This window comes from Papaver somniferum, unplaced genomic scaffold, assembly GCF_003573695.1.
Source record: "Papaver somniferum cultivar HN1 unplaced genomic scaffold, ASM357369v1 unplaced-scaffold_135, whole genome shotgun sequence".
In the NCBI taxonomy this organism is placed as follows: Eukaryota; Viridiplantae; Streptophyta; class Magnoliopsida; order Ranunculales; family Papaveraceae; genus Papaver; species Papaver somniferum.
This window is the reverse complement of record NW_020622713.1, coordinates 9,886,284-9,908,596: the sequence shown is the minus strand read 5'-3', so window position 1 is coordinate 9,908,596 and position 22,313 is coordinate 9,886,284. Positions and strand designations below refer to the sequence as shown.

Below are 22,313 nucleotides of genomic sequence, written 5' to 3'. Positions count from 1 at the left end.
AAATCAAATCCAATCCTAGAGAACTCATTTTTTTTATTTGTCTTTGCTTTTCTTAAAAAATGGAATTTTTATTTTGTATATACAAAAATTTAACATATGTAAAATATGCAAAATTCCTGAGTACATATTAGGAGTATAAAATTTGAAAATAAAGACTCCGGGATTTCACCGACAATCTCCTTGAGATAAATTTATCTCAGTGTCTTGGCTCCAACTAAGACAATCCGAGATCCGAAATTGACTGCATCGAATGAACATTTATTATTCAAAGTCTTACTCAATGTAGTCAATCTCGACCGACACGGTTGAGATCTCACAGAGAATTTCTGTGAAAGAGATTTGACCGAGAATCTCGGTCGAGACGGTGGAGATTATATCGAGATGCGGCAAAGAGAAGTGCTACTTATGAAAATATTGTATAATAACTCATTTTTTATTTTAATTTTCTTAAAAATTTGTATTGTTTCTTTATATATCTATACAAATTTAACATATGTAAAGTGTGCAAAATGCTTGACGTACATAAAATTTGAAAATAAATACTTTGAGACTTCACCGAGATAAAATTGTCTAAGTGTCTCGGTCCCAACTGAGACATCCTAAGATCGAGATTAAATCCATTTGTCTTACTCAATTAAGCATTAACGAAAATAAAAGTAATTTTAAGAAAAAAGGTTTCATAGTGAAATCTTATTACTTCAATTTCGAAAAAAGTGTGGAGTGTCAAGTTTAAGAATAATTTTTACGTCACCTAGGTCATCCCTTAGATTAGATCATGCAATGCAAGCCTAGTGATTCTTTCAACAAGTTAGATAGAAGAAATGACATTCTTTCAGGTTAGTGTTTAGATTGATGCTCAATGCTAAGTACTAGATTATAAGGAAAAAAAAGAACTTGTTATAGACTATATCCATTTTGTGACCATTTCTTCTTGATGGGGCTGGACCATGATCATGGAGTCACAAAGTTTCCAGTGAAAATCTATTACAACTAAATCATGGGGATGATGCTTAAAAAAAAGAAGGAAAAGTATCATAGTAATAATGCAAGTGACCCTGATGTCATTTATTACAAATTGTTTCAAAAAACTGGGAATAGTATGTTCCAATATATTAACCTGTAATACTCTCTTTTGACTGTTATCTGCCGCATGATTGGCGAGTGATCTTTTGTGTGATCAATAAATATGTTTATGGAAGTCAGAAATAAAAAGTTGCCTTATCTGCTTCTCATAATCGTTCTTAAATAATGTTGCCAGATTGATTTTTGACTTTTCTATTTCCAGAAATAAAAAATGAAAGTGTACATCCAAACATCTCATTCCTAAAGAATATTAGAAAGTATATCCAAACTCTGATCTCCTTCCAACAAAAATATAAAAAAAATCAGTAGACTAGACAAACTCCAACAGGACAAGGCACGTTTGGAAGTAGCAGCAACCTCTTGTGGTGGAGTTAACTAAAAACTTTTACCTAGCCATGCTTGTCTCGGTTCCCACAACACCGAACTTGCAATCCAACCATAGAATGGCATGCTAAAAATTTGGGCTAGCTAGGTATGACATTTTTTATTATGTAGTTCACTCTACAAATATTTATGGTTTACGGATCATTACGTAAGGGGGAGTGGTTTTCATGGGAGATGAAGTATTGACTAAGGGGGAGTGATACATATCATTATAGTATTGTTGTCAAAGTTGTGATACAATTGGACTTTGATGTTGTATGATAATACTATGACACTGTATAACAATGATTGAGACCTACTGTTTTCTCATTGTTATAAGCTATGGATCTTCAAAACTATGATGCTGAGTTGAACACGTTCAAAATCACTGGAGTACTTGGAAGTGACGAAGATTTCGAGTAATGTTGAAGAATCAAGGAAATCAAGCATTTGGATGAAAGCTACAAAGTTTATTTATTTTGTAATCCATATGTATTGATAGTTTTGTCACTAAAATTGATAAAGGGGGAGATTGTTAGACCACTACTCGGTCGAACTCGCAACCGTTGCTATCTCAAGCTTGTTTTCAAGTTTAGTTGCCAAAACTCTAAGTCTTTATTTTTAGTCTACTTGTTGCTAAGTCTCGGATTAGGACAGAAAGTGTAGTTGAGCATTACTTCACGACGTTCATCGATTGAAGACGAATAACTACTAAGGAGAGCTTGTGGAACTTCATCAACAAAAGGTATGTGGAGACTTGAACTCATATATCACTCAAAAGTCTATCTACTCTATCTCCTATTTGAGACAAAAGTCGTATAGCTATATAGACTTCGATTATACACATTTGATATTTCGAGCTCAGTTTTACTCGCTTACATATTTCTCGAAATATGTGTTGGTAAGCATTCACACTTTAACCAAGTTCATCTTATATTCTTGACGAAAGTCAAAATATGATCATGTTAAAATCGCCTTCTAACATCTTACATGATTTGTGTGAGACAGTCGTTTGATGTAGACTCGGAATGTTTAGTATTGATCATTCGATCACTTGAAAATTTATTTGAAACTAATAGTTTGTGTGAGAAAGCTATTGTCGTATTCTACGAATGTTTTAATGATTGAAATGGGAGTTTAGAACAATTAACCATGATTGGATATAGCATAGTATGCGTACTTGTATGCTAACTTTTGCATGTTATTCCAAGTCCGTGAACATAGTATGCATACCCGTATGCGTACTGGTTGGTTAATGAAAGTCCGGGAACTTAGTATACATACTGGTATGTGTACTAGCGTGATGTTAAAGTTTCGGAAATTCAATTGAGTTTGGAGGTATGCGTACCCATTCGCATACTGGCGAACCCAAACTTAGTCCGGCCACTTAGGTATGCGTACCCGTATGCATACTTGAGTAGGTTATGTTCTAAAATCGTTTTGTTCATGAATTAATACATTTAATATTAAGGAATGCAGTATTTTGCAAGTTGTGGCTATAATGTTCATGAATTGATTAATATTTTGCTTTAATTATGTCTTTTATATTCTATGAGAATATAAACAATTGAACAACTCTAGAACTAGTTTCATTTGAGTCATTTGAACTAGTTATGGTTAAGATGAATAAGGTTTATGTGAAAGTGTTCATATGGATAACTTCGGTTAACTATTGTTGAGCCAACAAGGTGTACACGTTTAGGTACGGATACTCATATCTAAATGAAGTCACTTTTCGTTTGTGTATAACAAGCTAAGTTCGATCTAACGGTTGAAAGATATTAGCTCGAGTCTAACTAGGTTTTCATCTAACGGTGAATATTGAATGCTTTGTTACCAAGGTAACATTAATTGCAAACCCTGAATACTATATAAATGAGAACTCTAGCAACTGGGAAACCTAATCCCTACACCTCCTGGGTGATACTAGTTGCGAGTAGAGTCGATTCTCCTTTAGACATAGGTTTTTTCAAAACCCTGTAGGTTAACGACTTAAAGAATTCATTGGGATTGTGAAGCCAGACCCAACTATTTTCTTTGTAGTTGCGTGTTCTGATCTTGCTGTTTTCTATCGTGATTGAGTACTATCTTCTCTAAGATTTGCTCGAGATTAAATCTCTGTTAGGCAAGATAAAAAGTAGTCATAAACATTTTCGTCTCATCGTTTGTGATTCCAAAATATCTTGTTTTGCTACCATACAATTAAGATTAATGTGAGGTGATTGATATTATTAGGTTGTTCTTCGGGAGTATAAGTCTGGTGTATCAATTGGTTCTTGTTCACCTTGATTTACCAAAAGACGGAACAAAAACTCATAGGTATATCTGTGGGAGACAGATTTATCTATCCAATAGACATTTTTGTGTGAGACAGATTAGTTTATCAAGTCTTCGATTTTGGGTCGTAGCAACTCTTAGTTGTGGGTGAGATCATCTAAGGGAATCAAATGCGCAGAATCCGGCGTGGTTCTAGAGGCATAAGGAACGTGACTGTACCTTGATCAATGTGAGATTGGTTATGGCTCAACTACATTCCAGTACGAAGTTAACTTGGATTAGGATAGTGTATGTAGCGACTTAATACAGTGTGTGTTCAAATATGGACTAGGTCCCGAGGTTTTTATGCATTTGCGGTTTCCTCGTTAACAAAATATCTGGTGTCTGTGTTATTTCTTTTCCGCATTATATTTATTTATATAATTGAAATATCACAGGTTGTACGTAAGTTCAATCAATTGTGAATCAAACCTTTGGTTGTTGATTAAATTGATTGACACTTGGATATTGGTTTTTGATACCGTCCAAGTTATTTATTATATTCAATCGGGCTCGCAAATTCCTATTTGGTTGATTGTGGATTGAATTGAGAAATTGAGATACAACTCTTGGATATATTTCCATTGACTGAGTGTGACTGTCTAGTTGATTCTCTTAGAATTATATTGGAGTTTTCCATACATATTGCTAAGTGAAATACTGGGTGTGGTTGTTAGATCCCCGCTTTTTCACATCACAAAAACCAAAGTTTTTAAGAACATCAACAATAAAAGACCATTCTAATCTATCAAAAGCCTCAGATATGTCTGTTTTTTAAGCAAGAAGACTACATTTTCCTTCCTCTCTTTTCATGGTATGCACCTAAATCATAGTAATGTTTTCAGATCTTAGTCTACGTGGAACATATGCAACTTGGATTATTTTTTCAATATTTTTTTTAATTCTTCTGACATTGATTCTTGAATTATAATTTATAGGTTGTATTGCGCAAGGGAATTAGCTTATAATCTTCAGGTGTATTAGGAATTGCATTCTTTAGGAACTTTTCCTATTGAGGTGCTTGAGAAGAAACTTGATTGAAAAGATACAAAAATTTTCTCTAAAGGATACAAAAACTTCTTCTTCCACTTTTATACCCTTTTCTATTTAAACTTCATGATTCACATCCATTAAGAAAGGCGTATAACAAACTTTAAACCACTAAATTCCCATTATTCTTCCCCAACTGCAAAAGAGTCGCATTAGATGTCAAAACATCAATCTCCAAAACATAGATACATATATCTCCTTCTTAATCAGATATGCTACTTGATTCCAATTCAACCTCTTCGTCTCCACCAATACCATTGTTGTTTTCTACCTCTCCATACTTCTTGAGCTTCCAATCTGAAAATCATCTTCATTATATATGCAAGGAAAAAATATCATTCATCTTCAAACCATTGTTCTCCATGAATGAATCTAGAGCTTCATTACATAACCAACTCCTTTTATTGTGGTCCGGAACATAAAAACTGTAGAATCTTTCTTCATCCTCCAACTATCTCGAATACATTATCATTCCCTGTTCGATTGAACCTTCAACGGATACACATAATCACCCTCCATCACCTCGAATCTCTTCTCCTTTAAAAATAACCTTGAACTTCCCTATCAACCATATCAATTACATCTTCTTTGAAAACACTAACCAAGAACGAAACCTTTCTCTACCTATATGCAAAATCTTTCACCACCTCTCTATTATCAAAGTTATCCATAGAGATTTCAATATTTTTTATATCTAACTGCATAATACTTAATCCTTAATCGCCTCTCAGTTTTTTATCTCTCTCTTTATACTTATAGCCTCTCGATTTTCCAGTCATCATCCATCATAATTGATATGACAAGTCTTATCTTCCTTATTTAATTTTAGATTTTTTTTTTTTGGAAATCACAATTAATTCAAACAAAAATAGTGATTACATGATTGCTTACAAGATTATCAAGAACACCAAAATACAAGATAATCAAAACCCAAATACAAATGATGACACCAATTGCAAATACATTGCGAAGAGAAAGAGCCATGCACCGCAAAGATATCCAATTTTTGTACCAGTAGTATTGACGAATGATGGTGTAAACCGAATCAAATCCGACCATTTAAAATAATTATCTTCTTCAATAAGAGATGCTCCATATAAAATGAAGTAATTTTCCAAAAATCTTGTAGATCCAAATGAATCTGGATGCCCTAAATCCCTCTTGTTGAAGAAGAATCCAAAGCGAATCCGAGCAGAATCATTGATGTTCTTGATGAATCAAGAATAGCAAGCCAAGAAACACCATGGAGATTTTAGAGAATCGCTATTAGAGCGAAGAGAAAATCGTCATAAAGACGAAGAGAACATCGGCCAAATAGCGAAGAAACGTGTCCATAGACACCAAAAACAACAAAAACAAAACCTAAAACTACTAATTACACTACTTTTATTCATAAAAAACAGAAAATCCTTGCTCAGGTCTAACCCAAAAGGACTAAATCTGAGCAAGAAGAAGAAGAAATTCTAGAATTTTTTTTTCTTTTTTTTTCTTAGGAGAGAGGTTGTACTTTCTAACTAATTTTAGATTTATTTCACCATCCAAAATTAGTTGCCAATTACATTATGTAAATCAAAAGATTGAATTAATCTCGAGATTCTAATTCTTTCCTGGATGGATATAACATGATTAATATGATTTTAAGAGAATCAGAGGTGCTTACCAATTTGTATATGTCTAATAAAAGTTGGAAAATAATTAACATGTGCAAGACACATGCGTCATTTAACTCTCTTTTGGATGGTTAAGACAATTAACATAAGTTTTGGGACCCAAACTCTAACTATTAAAAATATAGGACCCAAACTCAAATATGGTCATAAAGTTGGGATACAAATCTCCGCTCCTTTAAAACACTAAGTCATATGAGCTCCCACATCGCACGGTGAGTGTGACACCCCTCTCAAATTAAATTAGATAAAAGCTTTGAACTACAGCAATTCTGGAGAGGACAAGCGGCGGGACTCTATTGGTGAGAGCATTAAAATTTGAATAACACTCTGTATACACCCTGTACTTAACCGGCCGTTAGTAACACTGTTAAGATAAAGGTGGGTAGACAATACTTTTATCGGAGTTTGTGCCTGAATAATTCTTTACACTTTGTTTACACCGAATATTTAACTGGACGTTAATTAACGTCGTTGGAGTGGACAATACTTACATCTGCTGATTCTCTATCTCCTCTAGATTTTCATACTCTTCGTTTTTATTATTCTTCTCCTCCTTATCTCTTCTTCTTCTCTTCACCTGCAATTGATAATCGAAAGATAATGGAGGATTTGAGATCATAGAAAGAGCAAATCGAGTGATAGTGATTATATGAGTTTGTGTGGTTGATTCGAATACAACATAAAAGGTAAATCTGGGTGTATAATCTGGATTACAAAGACGACGCAGAGGAAAGGAAGAACAAGGTAAACATGGGGAAACCCTAGATTGTTAAATCTGTAATTTTTTAAAAAATCAGATTGAGTTTTACTTGATGTAGGCAGATTGATTATACTCTCTAGACTTCTTTAAATTGTTAAGGATGATTTTCCTTTGTTTTGCTTAGCAGGTGAGTCAAAAGTATTTTTTTTTGTTGTGTTGGGCAATTAATTTTGCAAAAACAATAAGCTGATTAGATCAAAAGAAGTACTCTAATATGAACAAGTTACAGAAAATAATTTAATTGTCGTTTCCTGTATCAAATGGCTATGAAAATTATTTTATACATAAATTAGGGTTTTTCGATTGACTCTTAAATATATGTGAAATTGAATTATAAACTGAGTAATTAGTGATGGGTTTGTTCTTAATTGAGGAATATAATTTTAGGATTTAATTTTAGTTTCTTTTGGAAATTGAAATCTTTAGTTAGAGTTTTTGTGAATTGAATCAAAAATTTGATTAGTAAGGGGTAGAAAGAGGTGCTGATTGAAGGGTTAGAAGAAATTTGATTAGAGTTTTTGTGAATTGAATCAGAGTTTTTGTGCTGATTTTATATGGGTTCTCGAAACTAAGACAAGGCAGCTAGGACTCGATTAGAAACTGTAGACAGGCAAAGAAAGACAAACAGGTGTTGTAAGAGTTGGGTTAGGGCATGTCAGTTTCAGTGGTGCAGAGATTTAGTCAAGGCAAGCAAGAAGTCTATCCCGACACTGCCATCAGTTGTAGTTAAGTGTAACGTTATTTTGAATCTTCCAAGGGTTTGAGGAGAACACACTCAACTCAACTATGGTAACATCAGATGACATTGTTTCATCATTTTGTATGTTTTAACTTTTCTTATGTATTTATCTACGTACATTCTGGATTTATGTATTGAACAAGATTTTGGATTTATCTGTTGGGTTAATTCATAGAATGGATATTGAATGGTCTCTGTAGGGAATATGGTATTAGGAGGTTTAGTCCCAATGCTTTTGAAATGCACAATAATTTCATCAGTAATCCACAAGTAAACAACTAAGACTTTACTCGCTAAACATGTTAGCAAAATTTGTAGGAATTTTTCTCATTTGGTTATAAGAACATGTTGAAGTACTTCTTCCTAGCACAACATTTCTAAACATGGTTGAGAGGTTGAGACCGAATCCTAAGCCTTCATATTATCAAATACAACGATGCGTGTGAGAAACATCGAAGCGAGAGCAAAATGTAGTCTCAAACAGGTGGTTGATGTTTGTGACTAGAGAGAAGGAACTTGAGCTTATTTTTTGGGATGAAATGCCCGACAATTCAGATTTATGGTCTACTTTCTATGTTCAGGTACCTAATATCTTACTACTTTGATATTGTCCTCATCCTTGAGCTTTAGCTCGGTCCACGCGTCGTGGACCCTCGGCCAAAGCATTAAATAACCATTTGTTTGTTATCTCGATCTCGAGTGTTCACATAATGGAATACAGATCAAGTAGGCTCACAAAACTCCATGAATTATCATAACCATAATAATTGTGTTGAGTAAAGTCACTGACGGTAGTTTTTGTTTTTCACAGGGTGGTAATGGATATGCAAATGATTGGTACTTTAAGAATCTCAATGTTGATATTGTTTCCAACCCTATAATCACTGATCAATATTACTACGCAGTGGCAGGTGCCTGCACGCTTCAGGTAATGAAATGTTTCTTCATGTCCATTGAAAGACGTCAAGTTTACATATTAGATGCAATAACCACGACAGAATCAGTCAAATAAAACTTCTTATAATTCTTATTTGACTCTCCTTTCTTCTAAAACCGTTGTTCGAATTAAGAATGTGACATACGAGCATTTCACTGGAACATCAGATCACAAGCATCAGTGGTTGTAAACTGCAGTCCAGCTATTCATTGCACTGACCTAACGTTTAATACTATATGATTATCGCCTGCAAAATGGGAGAAACTGTTAAGTCAGTTTGTATTAATGCTCATGGAGAAAGAGCTGGATTGCTTCATCCTAAGATACCATGTCTGCTTAATTGAGAGATAGTTAATCGTGCAGATTGCGGCACCTAGGAACATAATTGTTCGATTGAAATATGAAACTTTACTTAGTTGTAGGAATCTGAGTAAGCTGGCTCGTAGTAATATACTCTACTTGATCACGCCAGACTTTATCTTCTGGGAGCATACAAATGTGTATTGTTTGCAATAATAGTCGATCTAGATAATTGATTGGAAATACCTTTTAATTGTGAGATCATTTCTTTTTCCTTCAGAAAATTAGACTCTAAGTGAATACAACATTACCTTACCAGATACTGGCCATACCAGCGTCATCTAACATGGAATTCCCTTTGGTTACCCAAGTACTCACTGGCATCAAATGTGTGATAGTAACCAAAACTATCCAGGACTGGATCTTGAATCTGTGCAAGGACTGTTCTACAGTAAGAATCATAGAATCACAAAATGCTGGTAAGAAGATGTGTAAAGGCTTAGCCATGGATTTGACAAGCAAGACTTTGTGCACCGCCTGTTTTTAGGTTTTCCCCAGCGCCACTTTGCGAATAAAAAATATAGGTCCCCAACATACCCGCCCCGCTACACCAAAATATAAATGCATCCCCTGCCACACCAAATCAAAAATCCTAAGCCACACCACCATAAGCATCGGGATGGGCGAAGCTGAGCAATACCAAATAAAAATCCTATACATGCATTGGGAAAGGGAGAGATGAAGCTGAGCCACACCAAATTAAAAATCCTTTGACAATGGGATGAGGCGAAACCGAGCCACACCAAATCAGAAATTCTAAGCGTGCGTCGGGACGGGGCGAGGTGAAGCCTGGCCAAGCATGCATTGGGACGGGATGAAGCGAAGCTGATTCACATTAAATCAAAAATCCTAAGCATACATTGGGACAGGGCGAGGCGAAGCTAAGCCACATCAAATAAAAAATCCTTCGCAACAGGGCGGGGTGAAGCCCCACGAAATCAAATAAAAATACACAAAGGTGCAGGCGAATATGCATTACATGAAACCAAAAATATGGTTAAAATAAAAAATGATGATAGATGGTGTTCGGGTCAGCCCGATACGTAGCACGGGCACAAAATCTAGTCCTATTAAATTTTGCAAGCACCATAATTTGTAGTTTTTCTTTGCGTATACATGCCCCATATTTGTCATTGTAACAAAATTTAATCTTACATCCGCATAAGCGTAAATTGTTCGACAATTGTCAAGGAGTTAGATTTAAAAATAAGAACATAGACACAATATAGTCGGTCTCGACCAAGAATCTTGGTTTCGGTATGTTACGTAAATGAGTCTCTTAATCTCGGTAAGACGAGATTTGTTCGAAAAACTCGGTCTAGAAGGCCGAGATTTTACGGATATGCGGTCGAGACATCTCAGAGACGAGATTTCACCGACACAAGTTTTACCAATTAAAATTTTGTATAAAAAATCAAATCCAACACTAGATTTTTTTTTTACTTTTCTGAAAAATTGGTATTGTTTATTTATTTTTTTAATTTATTTATTTATTATATCTATGTAAATTTAGTATATGTGAAACGTGCAAAATGCTCGACCTACATATGATGGGTGTAAATTTTGAAAATGACGACTCCAAAATTTCACCGAGAATCTTCCCCAGATTAAATTGTCTCGCTATCTCTGTCCCAACAAAGAAGTAACGATAACTGAGATTGACTAAATTGCATATACATAATTTACAGCTTACTCATTGTTGTTAATCTCGACCGAGATAGCCGAGGTTTTACCGATATGTGGATGAGATCCCGCTAAGATAAGTTTACACATGAAAATTCTTGTAAACAAAATCAAATCCAATCATAGAGAACTCATTTTTTTTATTTGTCTTTGCTTTTCTTAAAAAATGGAATTTTTATTTTGTATATACAAAAATTTAACATATGTAAAATATGCAAAATTCCTGAGTACATATTAGGATTATAAAATTTGAAAATAAAGACTCCGGGATTTCACCGACAATCTCCTTGAGATAAATTTATCTCAGTGTCTTGGCTCCAACTAAGACAATCCGAGATCCGAAATTGACTGCATCGAATGAACATTTATTATTCAAAGTCTTACTCAATGTAGTCAATCTCGACCGACACGGTTGAGATCTCACAGAGAATTTCTGTGAAAGAGATTTGACCGAGAATCTCGGTCGAGACGGTGGAGATTATATCGAGATGCGGCAAAGAGAAGTGCTACTTATGAAAATATTGTATAATAACTCATTTTTTATTTTAATTTTCTTAAAAATTTGTATTGTTTCTTTATATATCTATACAAATTTAACATATGTAAAGTGTGCAAAATGCTTGACGTACATAAAATTTGAAAATAAATACTTTGAGACTTCACCGAGATAAAATTGTCTAAGTGTCTCGGTCCCAACTGAGACATCCTAAGATCCGAGATTAAATCCATTTGTCTTACTCAATTAAGCATTAACGAAAATAAAAGTAATTTTAAGAAAAAAGGTTTCATAGTGAAATCTTATTACTTCAATTTCGAAAAAAGTGTGGAGTGTCAAGTTTAAGAATAATTTTTACGTCACCTAGGTCATCCCTTAGATTAGATCATGCAATGCAAGCCTAGTGATTCTTTCAACAAGTTAGATAGAAGAAATGACATTCTTTCAGGTTAGTGTTTAGATTGATGCTCAATGCTAAGTACTAGATTATAAGGAAAAAAAAGAACTTGTTATAGACTATATCCATTTTGTGACCATTTCTTCTTGATGGGGCTGGACCATGATCATGGAGTCACAAAGTTTCCAGTGAAAATCTATTACAACTAAATCATGGGGATGATGCTTAAAAAAAAGAAGGAAAAGTATCATAGTAATAATGCAAGTGACCCTGATGTCATTTATTACAAATTGTTTCAAAAAACTGGGAATAGTATGTTCCAATATATTAACCTGTAATACTCTCTTTTGACTGTTATCTGCCGCATGATTGGCGAGTGATCTTTTGTGTGATCAATAAATATGTTTATGGAAGTCAGAAATAAAAAGTTGCCTTATCTGCTTCTCATAATCGTTCTTAAATAATGTTGCCAGATTGATTTTTGACTTTTCTATTTCCAGAAATAAAAAATGAAAGTGTACATCCAAACATCTCATTCCTAAAGAATATTAGAAAGTATATCCAAACTCTGATCTCCTTCCAACAAAAATATAAAAAAAATCAGTAGACTAGACAAACTCCAACAGGACAAGGCACGTTTGGAAGTAGCAGCAAGCTCTTGTGGTGGAGTTAACTAAAAACTTTTACCTAGCCATGCTTGTCTCGGTTCCCACAACACCGAACTTGCAATCCAACCATAGAATGTCATGCTAAAAATTTGGGCTAGCTAGGTATAGTCCTTTCGATCATTTGACCGGAAAATAAGCAACCCTTTCCGGATTAGAGTAGACTAGAGGGTGGTGTGAGTAGTCAAAGAGTAGTCTAGAGGTGATTTGACTTGTACCACGGACAATGACTTTTCAGTGCGACTTTATTATTAGCACTGCCACCTAAAACCCAAAGGTTAATGACACGTAATTAGCCTTATATTTTTCCGACCAGCCGGTGGTCGTTCCATCCTCCCTGTGTTGTACTGCATCATCATCGTGCCAAATTTTATCTATAATGCTATACTAACATGTATACGGTAGCATTTTAAGTTTCTTAGGTCCTGTTTGCTTTATAGGACACCTAACCTCACGTATATCGGGATCATCTAATCAAACGGTTGGGGATGAGCGTGTGGACAAGAATTTGATCCTCGCAATGCACCGTGCTTACTCCCTGTTAAAAAATTGCGTCTCTAGCAATTCCCTCCACCATTTTCATCCTCCTTTTCATTTTCAGTGAGAGAGATTGAGAGAATGCTTGGAGGTGAAGAAAAAACAGAGAGAAATTGACTAGAGTTTTTGGATTCAGAAGCCGAAATCCTGAATTAGCGTTTGTATTTGGTCGTTTTCAGCTAAAGTTCTTCTTCTCATCCTCTGTTTACAGAGGTTATTCACATGTTTAAGTAAGTAGGTTCCGAGTCTCATCTTCTTTCTCTTGCTTTCTTAATAATCTTCATCAGAGAGATTATTTATTATTTCAAGTGTTTGTTTAAGCTATTAGATGTGAAAATATTTTTTAATTTTTGGGGGTTTTCCTCTTAGTTTAATCGGAGAGACTGCTAGGGTTTTGAGGTGTTTTTTTGGCCGATCTAATGAGTTTTGTATGTTTATGTAGTATCTACATGAGTGCATTGTAACGATTTTAGTTTCAAATTGAGTTGATTTTGATTTGTCAGTTCTTATGAAATGACAATGACTAACAAAGTATAATATGTGAATTTTCAGGATGTTTCTCAGTGAATTCTGCTCGCTTTGATTCTTTACCGCTCAATTGTTTGCCAGAAAACCAGAAAACCTAATGGTAAGGTTCAATTATCTCCGTTCTCACATTTATCTCCGTTTCCAATTATATGGATCAGTTACTTTGTTGTTAAAATCAATGGCCACATTTTGTGATTTGGGAGTGTTTTTATTTGAATTTTAATTGCCACATTTTTTGATTTGGGAATGTTTTTTCTTGAATTTACAGGGAACTCCTGACAATTTTTTATCTGTCTTTGTTACTGAACCTGTGGAATTACCAAATGGAATTCAAGGTTTTAGGATTATCACGCAGGTAATTGTTACTATCAGAATTTAGAGTTATCATTTTGAGTCACTGTCTATTTCAGTATTGAATTATTAACCTCCAAGCCTTGAGGCATAGGTCCACGGAATTATAAGAAACATAGTTCTAAATGCTGAAAAAGATGTACATGCCAAGTTTCTATGGTAACTATTTGGTTAAGCATGTACAAAAATAAATGCATCCTAATATGTACATGCCAGGCTCATTTTCATTTCTTGACTCTCATCAAAAGACCCCACCAATATAGGTCCGTGGAAACACACTCATCGAGAAAGAGTAGTACAAAACATATGATTTGAGTTTCAAGTGTAGTCGATGGAGTAACTCTGTAGTCCCAATTTTCTGGTTAAACACTCATGCAATAACCATTATATACTCTGTAGGCTAATGTTCCATTTTCATAAAATTGACGGTTCATGGTGAGCTAATAGAATGAGTAAGGAGTTTGATTCTGTTTCAGATCAACTGTATACTTCTTTATTGAAAATCGAAATTCTGATATACTGACTCATACTTTTCTAGTGTTTCATGAAGTTGCCCGTGTCCGTCATAATTAGAGAGCAAGAACATGATCTGGTAGATATTATATACAGTACTGTAAAATAAAGTTGAATATATAGTTTATGGATCTTTAAAAAGATATGGTTTTATTCATCATTGGACAACATATGGCGAATTTTTGACGTTTGACAGTAGTATTGGTGACTTTAAATACATTATCCTCCGTTTTCTTTTTTTCCTTTTCCCGTTTGTTTTTATGGAATGTAAGCTTAAGATTGTAATGAAATACATTTTTTTTTTTGCAGACTAATATGACCGATGTTGATAAATATCAAAGGCATGAGAATATTGTAATCAAGAGTTATAGTGAATTTATAAGGTTGCGAGATAAGCTTAGTGAAGAATTCCGGGAAATTCCTCCGGCCCCCAATGTAGGAGGTAAATACTTAAAAGTCGGTTTCTTAATTTCTCTAATACTCCTATTTTCCGATGTAGTTGGATTTGAACCAGTATGTATGTGTAGTAAGCAATATTATGTTCCTAGGCTGTGAAGCAATCTTTGGCGGCTAATTGTGTGATTTATTTCTTTGTTCATCTGTAGGATTTAGTGCTAAGTCCATTGAAATGCAATGTCGTGCTCTAGACTTTTTTCTAAAATCCTTGGTTTCAGAGTCTGCTCTCCACAACAGTGTACATTTGATGAAATTCTTGGTGGCAGAGGCAGTGGCAGATGCAGAGGTAACACGAAGTAGTACAGTATAATTTCACATCGTCCTCCTTAGTTTGGATTTTCTCTTAACCCAAACTAGTTAGTTGGCCTTGTTTCTGTTTTGAGTTATCTTCTCTTCTTTTTTGCAGCCGTATGGGAAGTGTGTTCCTCGTATGGCAGCACGCATAACTACGGATTTGGAAGAAATCCCAATATTTGTGAACAAACTGAAAGAGGAAAAGATGGCTGGAAACGTGGTTTTGCTTGACGGTGGAAGTCGGCAGTTGCGAAATGAAACCGTGAAACTACTGTCTGATTCGTCTCGTGGGTCAGCTCGCGAGGTGACTTATTTCTGCGCAATATCTGGACAGGAAGAGCAGCTGCTAAATAACCTAAAGAAGGGTTTAAGGAGGGCTACAGGTCTCTGTGTACAACTAAGTAAAAAGGTCTATGAAGGGGAGGTCCGATGTTTACCCTTTTCACTTACTGTTTCTAATCTTTCAACTTTTTTGTTCAAATATGACCAGTAGCATCCAACGTCATTATATGGAATTATAAGTAATGAAGTAGATTAATGCTTCTTAGTAGTTAAATTGATATTCACTCTCATTATAGGTCACTGAGTTCCAGGAGAACTATAACGATGAGAGCAACAGCTCTGTTAGCAGTATCAGCATTGAGCTGAGAACTACGCAAGAAGCAAAGAAGTTAAGTTTGGGAAAACGTTATTTCGGTGCTATACATGGCGAAAAGGTAGCCTTATCAATCTCTATGTTCTACTTAATCATATTTTTCGTTTTCAGCAACATAATAACATAGCAAATTACATTAACTTGACAATTAGGTTGCTGTGGGAGATTCCATAGTCATAGATATTGCTAGCGGAGCAGTTAATAACAAAGGCCCTGCCACTAATGCTTCTTCAAGAACCCCTGGAGGAGAAGTCCACAAAACATTAAAGATATTCCAGGTTTGTTTTTATGTGCAACACACCTTGTGCATCTTCTGCTGCTTAAAACTGGTTTATGTCAACTGATGTGATACTTATATTTGTAAATAGAATGTCTCACTTCATGATTTGGATAAAGCAATTGCTACAAAGAGGAAAGATGAAGGTATCTATACTTTGTTGATCAGCCAGAACCAGAATGTATCAGCAGTCAATATTGATGAGGTATCTCCTTTTACTTCTTAGGCGATTTAAACGTATTCTTTTTTCCTAAGTGGATTTGGTAGTTTCTCTAGTTTACATCCCACCTCTTTTGCTATTTTGCAATTTCTATACTCATGTTATATTATACTCCTAGCCTTCTAGGAAATCTGTTTGTTTTTTAGTTCTCTGCTTATATTTGTTTAATGTTGTCTTTTCAAGATTTATTGTGTGATTTTCGAGTTTGCGTTTAACCGTAGAGCATGATACTACTAGAATTCTTGAGTTCAAGGAGTTAGAGGTTAACTGTGTCGTGTCGGTACTTCTGTTTTTGTGAAGAGCCGAGTATTGCTTAACTTAAAAACTTATGTGGGGCATTAAGAGAAAAAAGACTCAGAGGATGTGGTTGGTCCTGGTAACAACAAATATTTAAAGAGCATGACTATTAGTATAATGTACTCGAGATACATGTCTACTTTCTAAATCTTTGTCAGGCTGGTTTCTTAGTGATTTATGGGAAAGAATGTATAGAGTACTCAGACTAGAGCTTGGAAATATAAATATTTGCTCCTGTGGTTGTGAGTTTCATTCTGCTGTGAATCCGTGAATTTAGCTGTATCGTGAACTTGGCTGTTCGTCAAATGATCAAGTTTCCTTGTTTGTTATCTTTTAGGTTTATAAAATAGGCTGACCATATTATCAACTTCGCAGTTCACAGCCGACGCTTGAGATCGAGTCAGAAGCCATTTAGTAGTATCAAGCTAGATTATAGATCTAAGTTAATTACTTGACATTTGTTCATTAGCCTTAATGTAGATCTGGATGGAACATTATTCTCCTTGATATGAACCGTATGAAATGCGGAGGTAGCATCTGTGCTTTATTGATCAAAAGGTTTCAGTCAAATAACAGACTGCTTATTTTTGAATTTTTGATGTGTTTAACCTTCTGATTTTAGTCAAGTTTTGAATCGTTTGCAGTTTGTTTTATGGTATGTTATAGGCTAATCTTTCTAGCTGTCTACTATTAGTTACGGCGTTAATTGACCCTAGGTGGGGATGGGGAAGTGGTTGGTTTTTATTGCTCAATTTCTGGAGGGGCGAATTAAGTATAGGTAAGGCTGTTACCGAACTGCTATCCACCTACCTTCTTTGTCTGTATACCCTGTTAGATGTCTCCATAACGGCATGATATAAATTTTGGACATTATCGTACTTAAGGATTTCGCAGTTTGAGTATAGCTAGTTAAGATCTTACTCAAATCTTTTTGACTGTGTGGCTACATATCATGGAGTAAGATGGAAACTCCAAAGTAATATTTGAGTTTACCTACTGAGAATGTGCGGTTGAGTTCAGCTGTCGAGTCTTAGATCAGTTTTCCCTCATTTCAAGTAAGATACTTCTCATTCTGCTAACATCTGTATGCTAGAGTGAGGATCTAGGGATCCTTTTCTGGTTGGATGAGTTCACCTACATTGTGTAACATGATATTGGTAAGTAAAGTTCCCTTCTCTTGTCCAAATGATTTACTCATTTACTATGTTGAGGTTTGATGTGATTTCCCATGACAAATTATTCAACTGAATTTTTCTCTCACCTGGGTCTTATATAAACTATGAAGAAGAGAAAATAGAAATGTACTTAAGATTTTGGGGGTTATCTGCTGTGTTCCACCCTAGAAACAATGGGGAAACTGCTTCCATATAATAAATCTTACTAGTTTAGGCTAATCGATAGCGAATTATTTGCTCTTATGAGAATGGTGCAGTTCTATGTTACCAGGGTATATAGTCCCTACTATTGAGTGTTGATTGCTTACTTTATAGATTTTATTACATTTTCCTATCTACTGTTGTTTGATTTTATCTTGGAGTTGACCTTTCTTGCTATCTCATTGGACATTCTGCCGGTGTTCAGTAAGAATATTATGAATGATTAACTGATTTTGTTTACAAATGATAAAATGTATCCTTCATCCATATTTAATAGAAATGCACTTACGATTTTGGGAGTTATTGGCAGTGTGCCACACTAGATAAGTGGATAAAATGCTGACATATGATAAATGACAATGGTGCAGTTCTATGTTACAAGGGTACAGTCCCTATTATTATGATTTATCAACAGGGTGCAGTTTCCTATCTTCACGTTATCCGATTTTATTTTAAAGTTTACCTGTCTCAGTTTCTTATTGCATATTTTGCTGTTGTTCAATAAGAATGTCATGAATGGTTAACTGAAAGCGGGGTGGGTAAATGAGATGACCTAAGATGGGGGTGTTCTGGGAGCGTACATGATGAACTTAGCTGATGGTCCTCCTCCTTTAGGCTTACTTATCCTTGTGGATAATCAGTTGGTTCTTCACTATCTCCATCACTTGCAACTTTGATAGTAGGAGTATTTTTTTGAAGTACTACTAGCTACTATCCACGGCAGAACACTTCATAGTTGTTTACTTTGAATGTAATGGAATGAAATTTAATTAAAATAATGCCATTAGTACTTCATAACATAAAGTTCATGACAGGTTGTAGAAAGTCTTATTCATAAAGGATTGGCGAAACGAGTTTATGGAATATTATATATTTCTGAGGTATATTCTATTCTCTTCTTTTAAATTTTTGTCTATTATAGTTAATGGTATTTTGGTATTTATCGCTCTTAACAATCAAAACTTGCAGGCGCACAATCTGAATATTGAATGTCTTTCCCTCATAAGCAATGCTTTGGAGAGCTCCTGTCTCTCGGTGTATTTAACTACCCTTCGAGGCATGTGTAACTTCAGGGGAGTGGAAATATGTATTCCTAATAAAATACCTAGTGTACTGTTACCCCGTCTAATTGTAATACGAGCACCAAAAGATGAGGATGTCTTCCGAATGACAACTTTTTGTTGGAATAGCACCGACAGACAAAGATTAGTGACTCCTATTGTTGATAGGTTAAGGAGAAAGAAAATGAATGAGTGTGTTGTTTTACTGGCCGGACCTCTTCAAACTCAGAAATCTAGATTGGCATTTCAAGTATCCCAAGAACTTGGAAATGAGGTACTATAAACCGTCACTAATGGTGTCTAAAGAACCTTTGTCGTTTTTTCAATTTGAAATCGTTGATCAATGTTTGTATACTTGGACCAAGGTGTTTATTGTGATTTAAAAAGAAATTTATTTTCATTTTGCAGGATCTCTTTTTTCCAATGATTGACTCAGATGAATACCCGGTGGAGGAGCTAAAGGAGATCTTAGAAAGTACTACTCGCCAAGCTGTCGGTTTAAAGATGAGAGAAAGCAGGAAGGTGTACGAAGGAGAGGTTAGACAGTTGTGTTTATAAATAACAATATTTTTTCTTTAATTTATGAAGATAGTTATAGACATGTTGAATAGGAAAATCATAACTTTGATAATGTATTTCTTATTTAGGTCGTTGAACTATCATCAAAAGCAACTGGGAGTAGCAGTGGTATCAATTGGCAAAGTATACGTGACATTGTGATCGGTTTAAGAACCGATACAAAGGAACAACATGTTGAGCTCAGTGACCAGCTTTCAAAAGCTGTTATTAAAGAAAAGGTATGTTTACTAAAGCTTCCACTTACCCATCTAGACCTGTTATAGATACTTCCACTTACCAAAGCTTCCACTTTGGAGATAATTTGTAAATTTCAATTGTTGATTATTTAGGCATGACGTAATTCACAAAATTCAACATTTCAGGTAGCTATTGGAGATGTTGTTTGCATTGATGTCTATAACGAAGTGGTGACAAGGATTGGTAGAAGTCCCAGTTTTTCAGAAGAAAAAGATCATGAGAAAAATGTATATGTGGCGCTTCCTAAAGGGGAGGTTCTTAAGGAGGAGAAGATCCAGGTTGATTTTTGCTATTTTTTAAATGCTACATATGTTTTTTGTCAAAATTATCACTGATAATTGTGGTTATTTATATATAGGATATAACCATTTGCGATCTCTATAAGACTGAAAAACGAGGACATGGTATATGTAAGCAAGTAAGAAAGGAAATAGAATCAGAAGAACTCACAGGCGATAATGTTATAAACCAGGTATGCTTTCCCATAAGACTTTCTTGGATATCCCAGTTCGTTCTAGTTTCTTTGTCAAATTCAAGTATTTAACTGGTCTAAACTGATATGCAGGCTGTTAGAAATTTAGTAGAACGAAAAATGGTAGAACTACAACCAGGGGTTTTATTCATCGATAGGGTACAATTTATTGCTATTGATTTTATATTCACTGATCCATTTCCTTTTCCTGTAAGCTTGATTATTGATATTATTTGCAGGTGGACAGCTTGGATAAAAAGATCATTTCCTTCATTAGCGACATCATGAAGAGTTCAGAGAATGTGTTTCCAGTATTAATATTCTCCACAGAGAAGGATACAAGTGAATTCTGGTATTGTTTGTCATTGGAATTTAGTGGTTAGTTTATTATCAAGATAATGTTAAAGTTATGGTAGTAATTTCTAAATGGTTAAATGCAGTTTAACTGGCTTGTCCGAAAATGTGTTGGAGCATATGGTCATTGTACATACTCAAGCATGTGAGCCGCCAGAAATTTCTATAAAGGTTTGTGGTCGTATCTTGTTCCTTGTGTCTTTAACTGCATTGTGTATGTGACCCAGTAAACATTTGAACCCTCTAATCTAATTGCTCTTTCTTAATGGGGTTGAGTTAAGGAATCTATGGTGGTAATTGTTTTTCCTCATGATTGCAGGAATTAGAACCAAGGACTTTGTGTTCTGTTCCTGCATTAGAAAAGGAGGTTAAGCTTATTGATTCCTTCCAGCTTGTAAACGCATCTTTCGGTGCTGGTTCAATAGCAAGTATAGTTCTTGCTGCTGCAAACTCGGAGACTCCGGCACATACCTTTGGCTTTCTGGTCGGTGCGTTTGTATGTTGTAGTTCATCTTTGCTTCATTACTTAACTGGGGTTTCCGATTTACAAAGTTCAATCAAGAATGCTAAAGACTCTAAATCTACCAAGGAGATTTGGATAGACAGATCAAAGGTAAAGAACTTTAGATGGAAAGTCTTCTGGGGTTTTATTGCGGGGACTTTCGGTATTGGTTGGGTGATAGCATCCCTTTTTGCATATATTTTGAAAAAAAATTGATAATCCGATTCCGATGTTATCTCCGATGTTGGTTATACTTGGTGGTAGCTATGTGTGGTTTGTAAAATTTTTTTGGAAGGAACTAACAGCCATGTGGTACTGTGGGGAACAAAGAACACTTTGAGAATTTGAAAGCGGGAGTATATTTCCAGCAAGTGGTTTTGGTGCTCTTCATAAGGATCATTCGGGAGATGTTTTATCTGCTGCTACTTTTGAAAATCTTTTTGTGTAATTTGATTTAATATATTGTTTGTTTGTAGACTGATTCTATGGGAAGCTAGTATCTTTTGGATCCTTGACCTTTTTATGTTTTTTTGACTAGATTATTTTCATTGGTGGCGATTATTCTCTTTACTTTTCTTAAGTTGCTAATTATAGTTTTAATTCTTCATTTAAGTTCTCTACTTTTCAACTCTTAAACTCTTTTTAAATTTATGGATAATCTCTTTTCGTTGCAGGATTTATGATTCAAGATATGAGTTGTATCCAATTTTGGACGATTGTGCTCACCCTCTCTTTTTCTCTTGAGACATTTTTGTCACATCTAACAGTTTTGCCTTCGGCTGTATTACCTTTCCCAGCAGTTTTGCAAAAATCAACTTTGGTGCTGATCTTCTCATGTATGTTCCAGTATAACCATCATTGTCAGGTACTTCTACAAGAATTGGATTCTCATGATCTGATTTACCTTCAGATCGTTGATCCCATGGAGTCGCTACAGAGCCAACCGAACCTCAGAACAGCGAAAATTCAGGAAACTCGAAATTCTTTTCTCCCTCCACTCAATCTTAAATACTCTTGCCTTTTGGGTACCGCTTACTCAGTTTCAAAGGAAACAAGATAAATATTGTTATAAATATCAAAGATGT

General features: G+C 35.0%; 1 protein-coding gene across 1 annotated transcript; it reads left to right on the top strand.

The window, feature by feature from the left end:
- The first annotated feature begins 13,129 nt into the window (after positions 1-13,129).
- On the top strand, positions 13,130-21,779 carry LOC113334178. The gene is made up of 19 exons (XM_026580526.1): positions 13,130-13,286; positions 13,609-13,684; positions 13,853-13,939; positions 14,758-14,890; positions 15,054-15,190; positions 15,311-15,622; positions 15,777-15,914; positions 16,006-16,131; positions 16,222-16,335; positions 18,839-18,904; positions 18,993-19,358; positions 19,493-19,621; positions 19,732-19,881; positions 20,026-20,178; positions 20,259-20,372; positions 20,466-20,531; positions 20,612-20,724; positions 20,813-20,897; positions 21,046-21,779. The coding sequence occupies exons 2-19, from the start codon at positions 13,682-13,684 to the stop codon at positions 21,442-21,444; spliced, it is 2,691 nt and encodes an 896-aa protein (XP_026436311.1). The 5' UTR covers positions 13,130-13,286; positions 13,609-13,681; the 3' UTR covers positions 21,445-21,779.
- The last annotated feature ends 534 nt before the right edge of the window (positions 21,780-22,313 follow it).

Coding starts and splice junctions, on each gene's coding strand:
- LOC113334178 (XM_026580526.1), top strand. Junction 18,905..18,992: donor GAATATTATATATTTCTGAG/GTATATTCTATT, acceptor CAAAACTTGCAG/GCGCACAATCTGAATATTGA. Junction 20,532..20,611: donor GGGTTTTATTCATCGATAGG/GTACAATTTATT, acceptor TATTATTTGCAG/GTGGACAGCTTGGATAAAAA.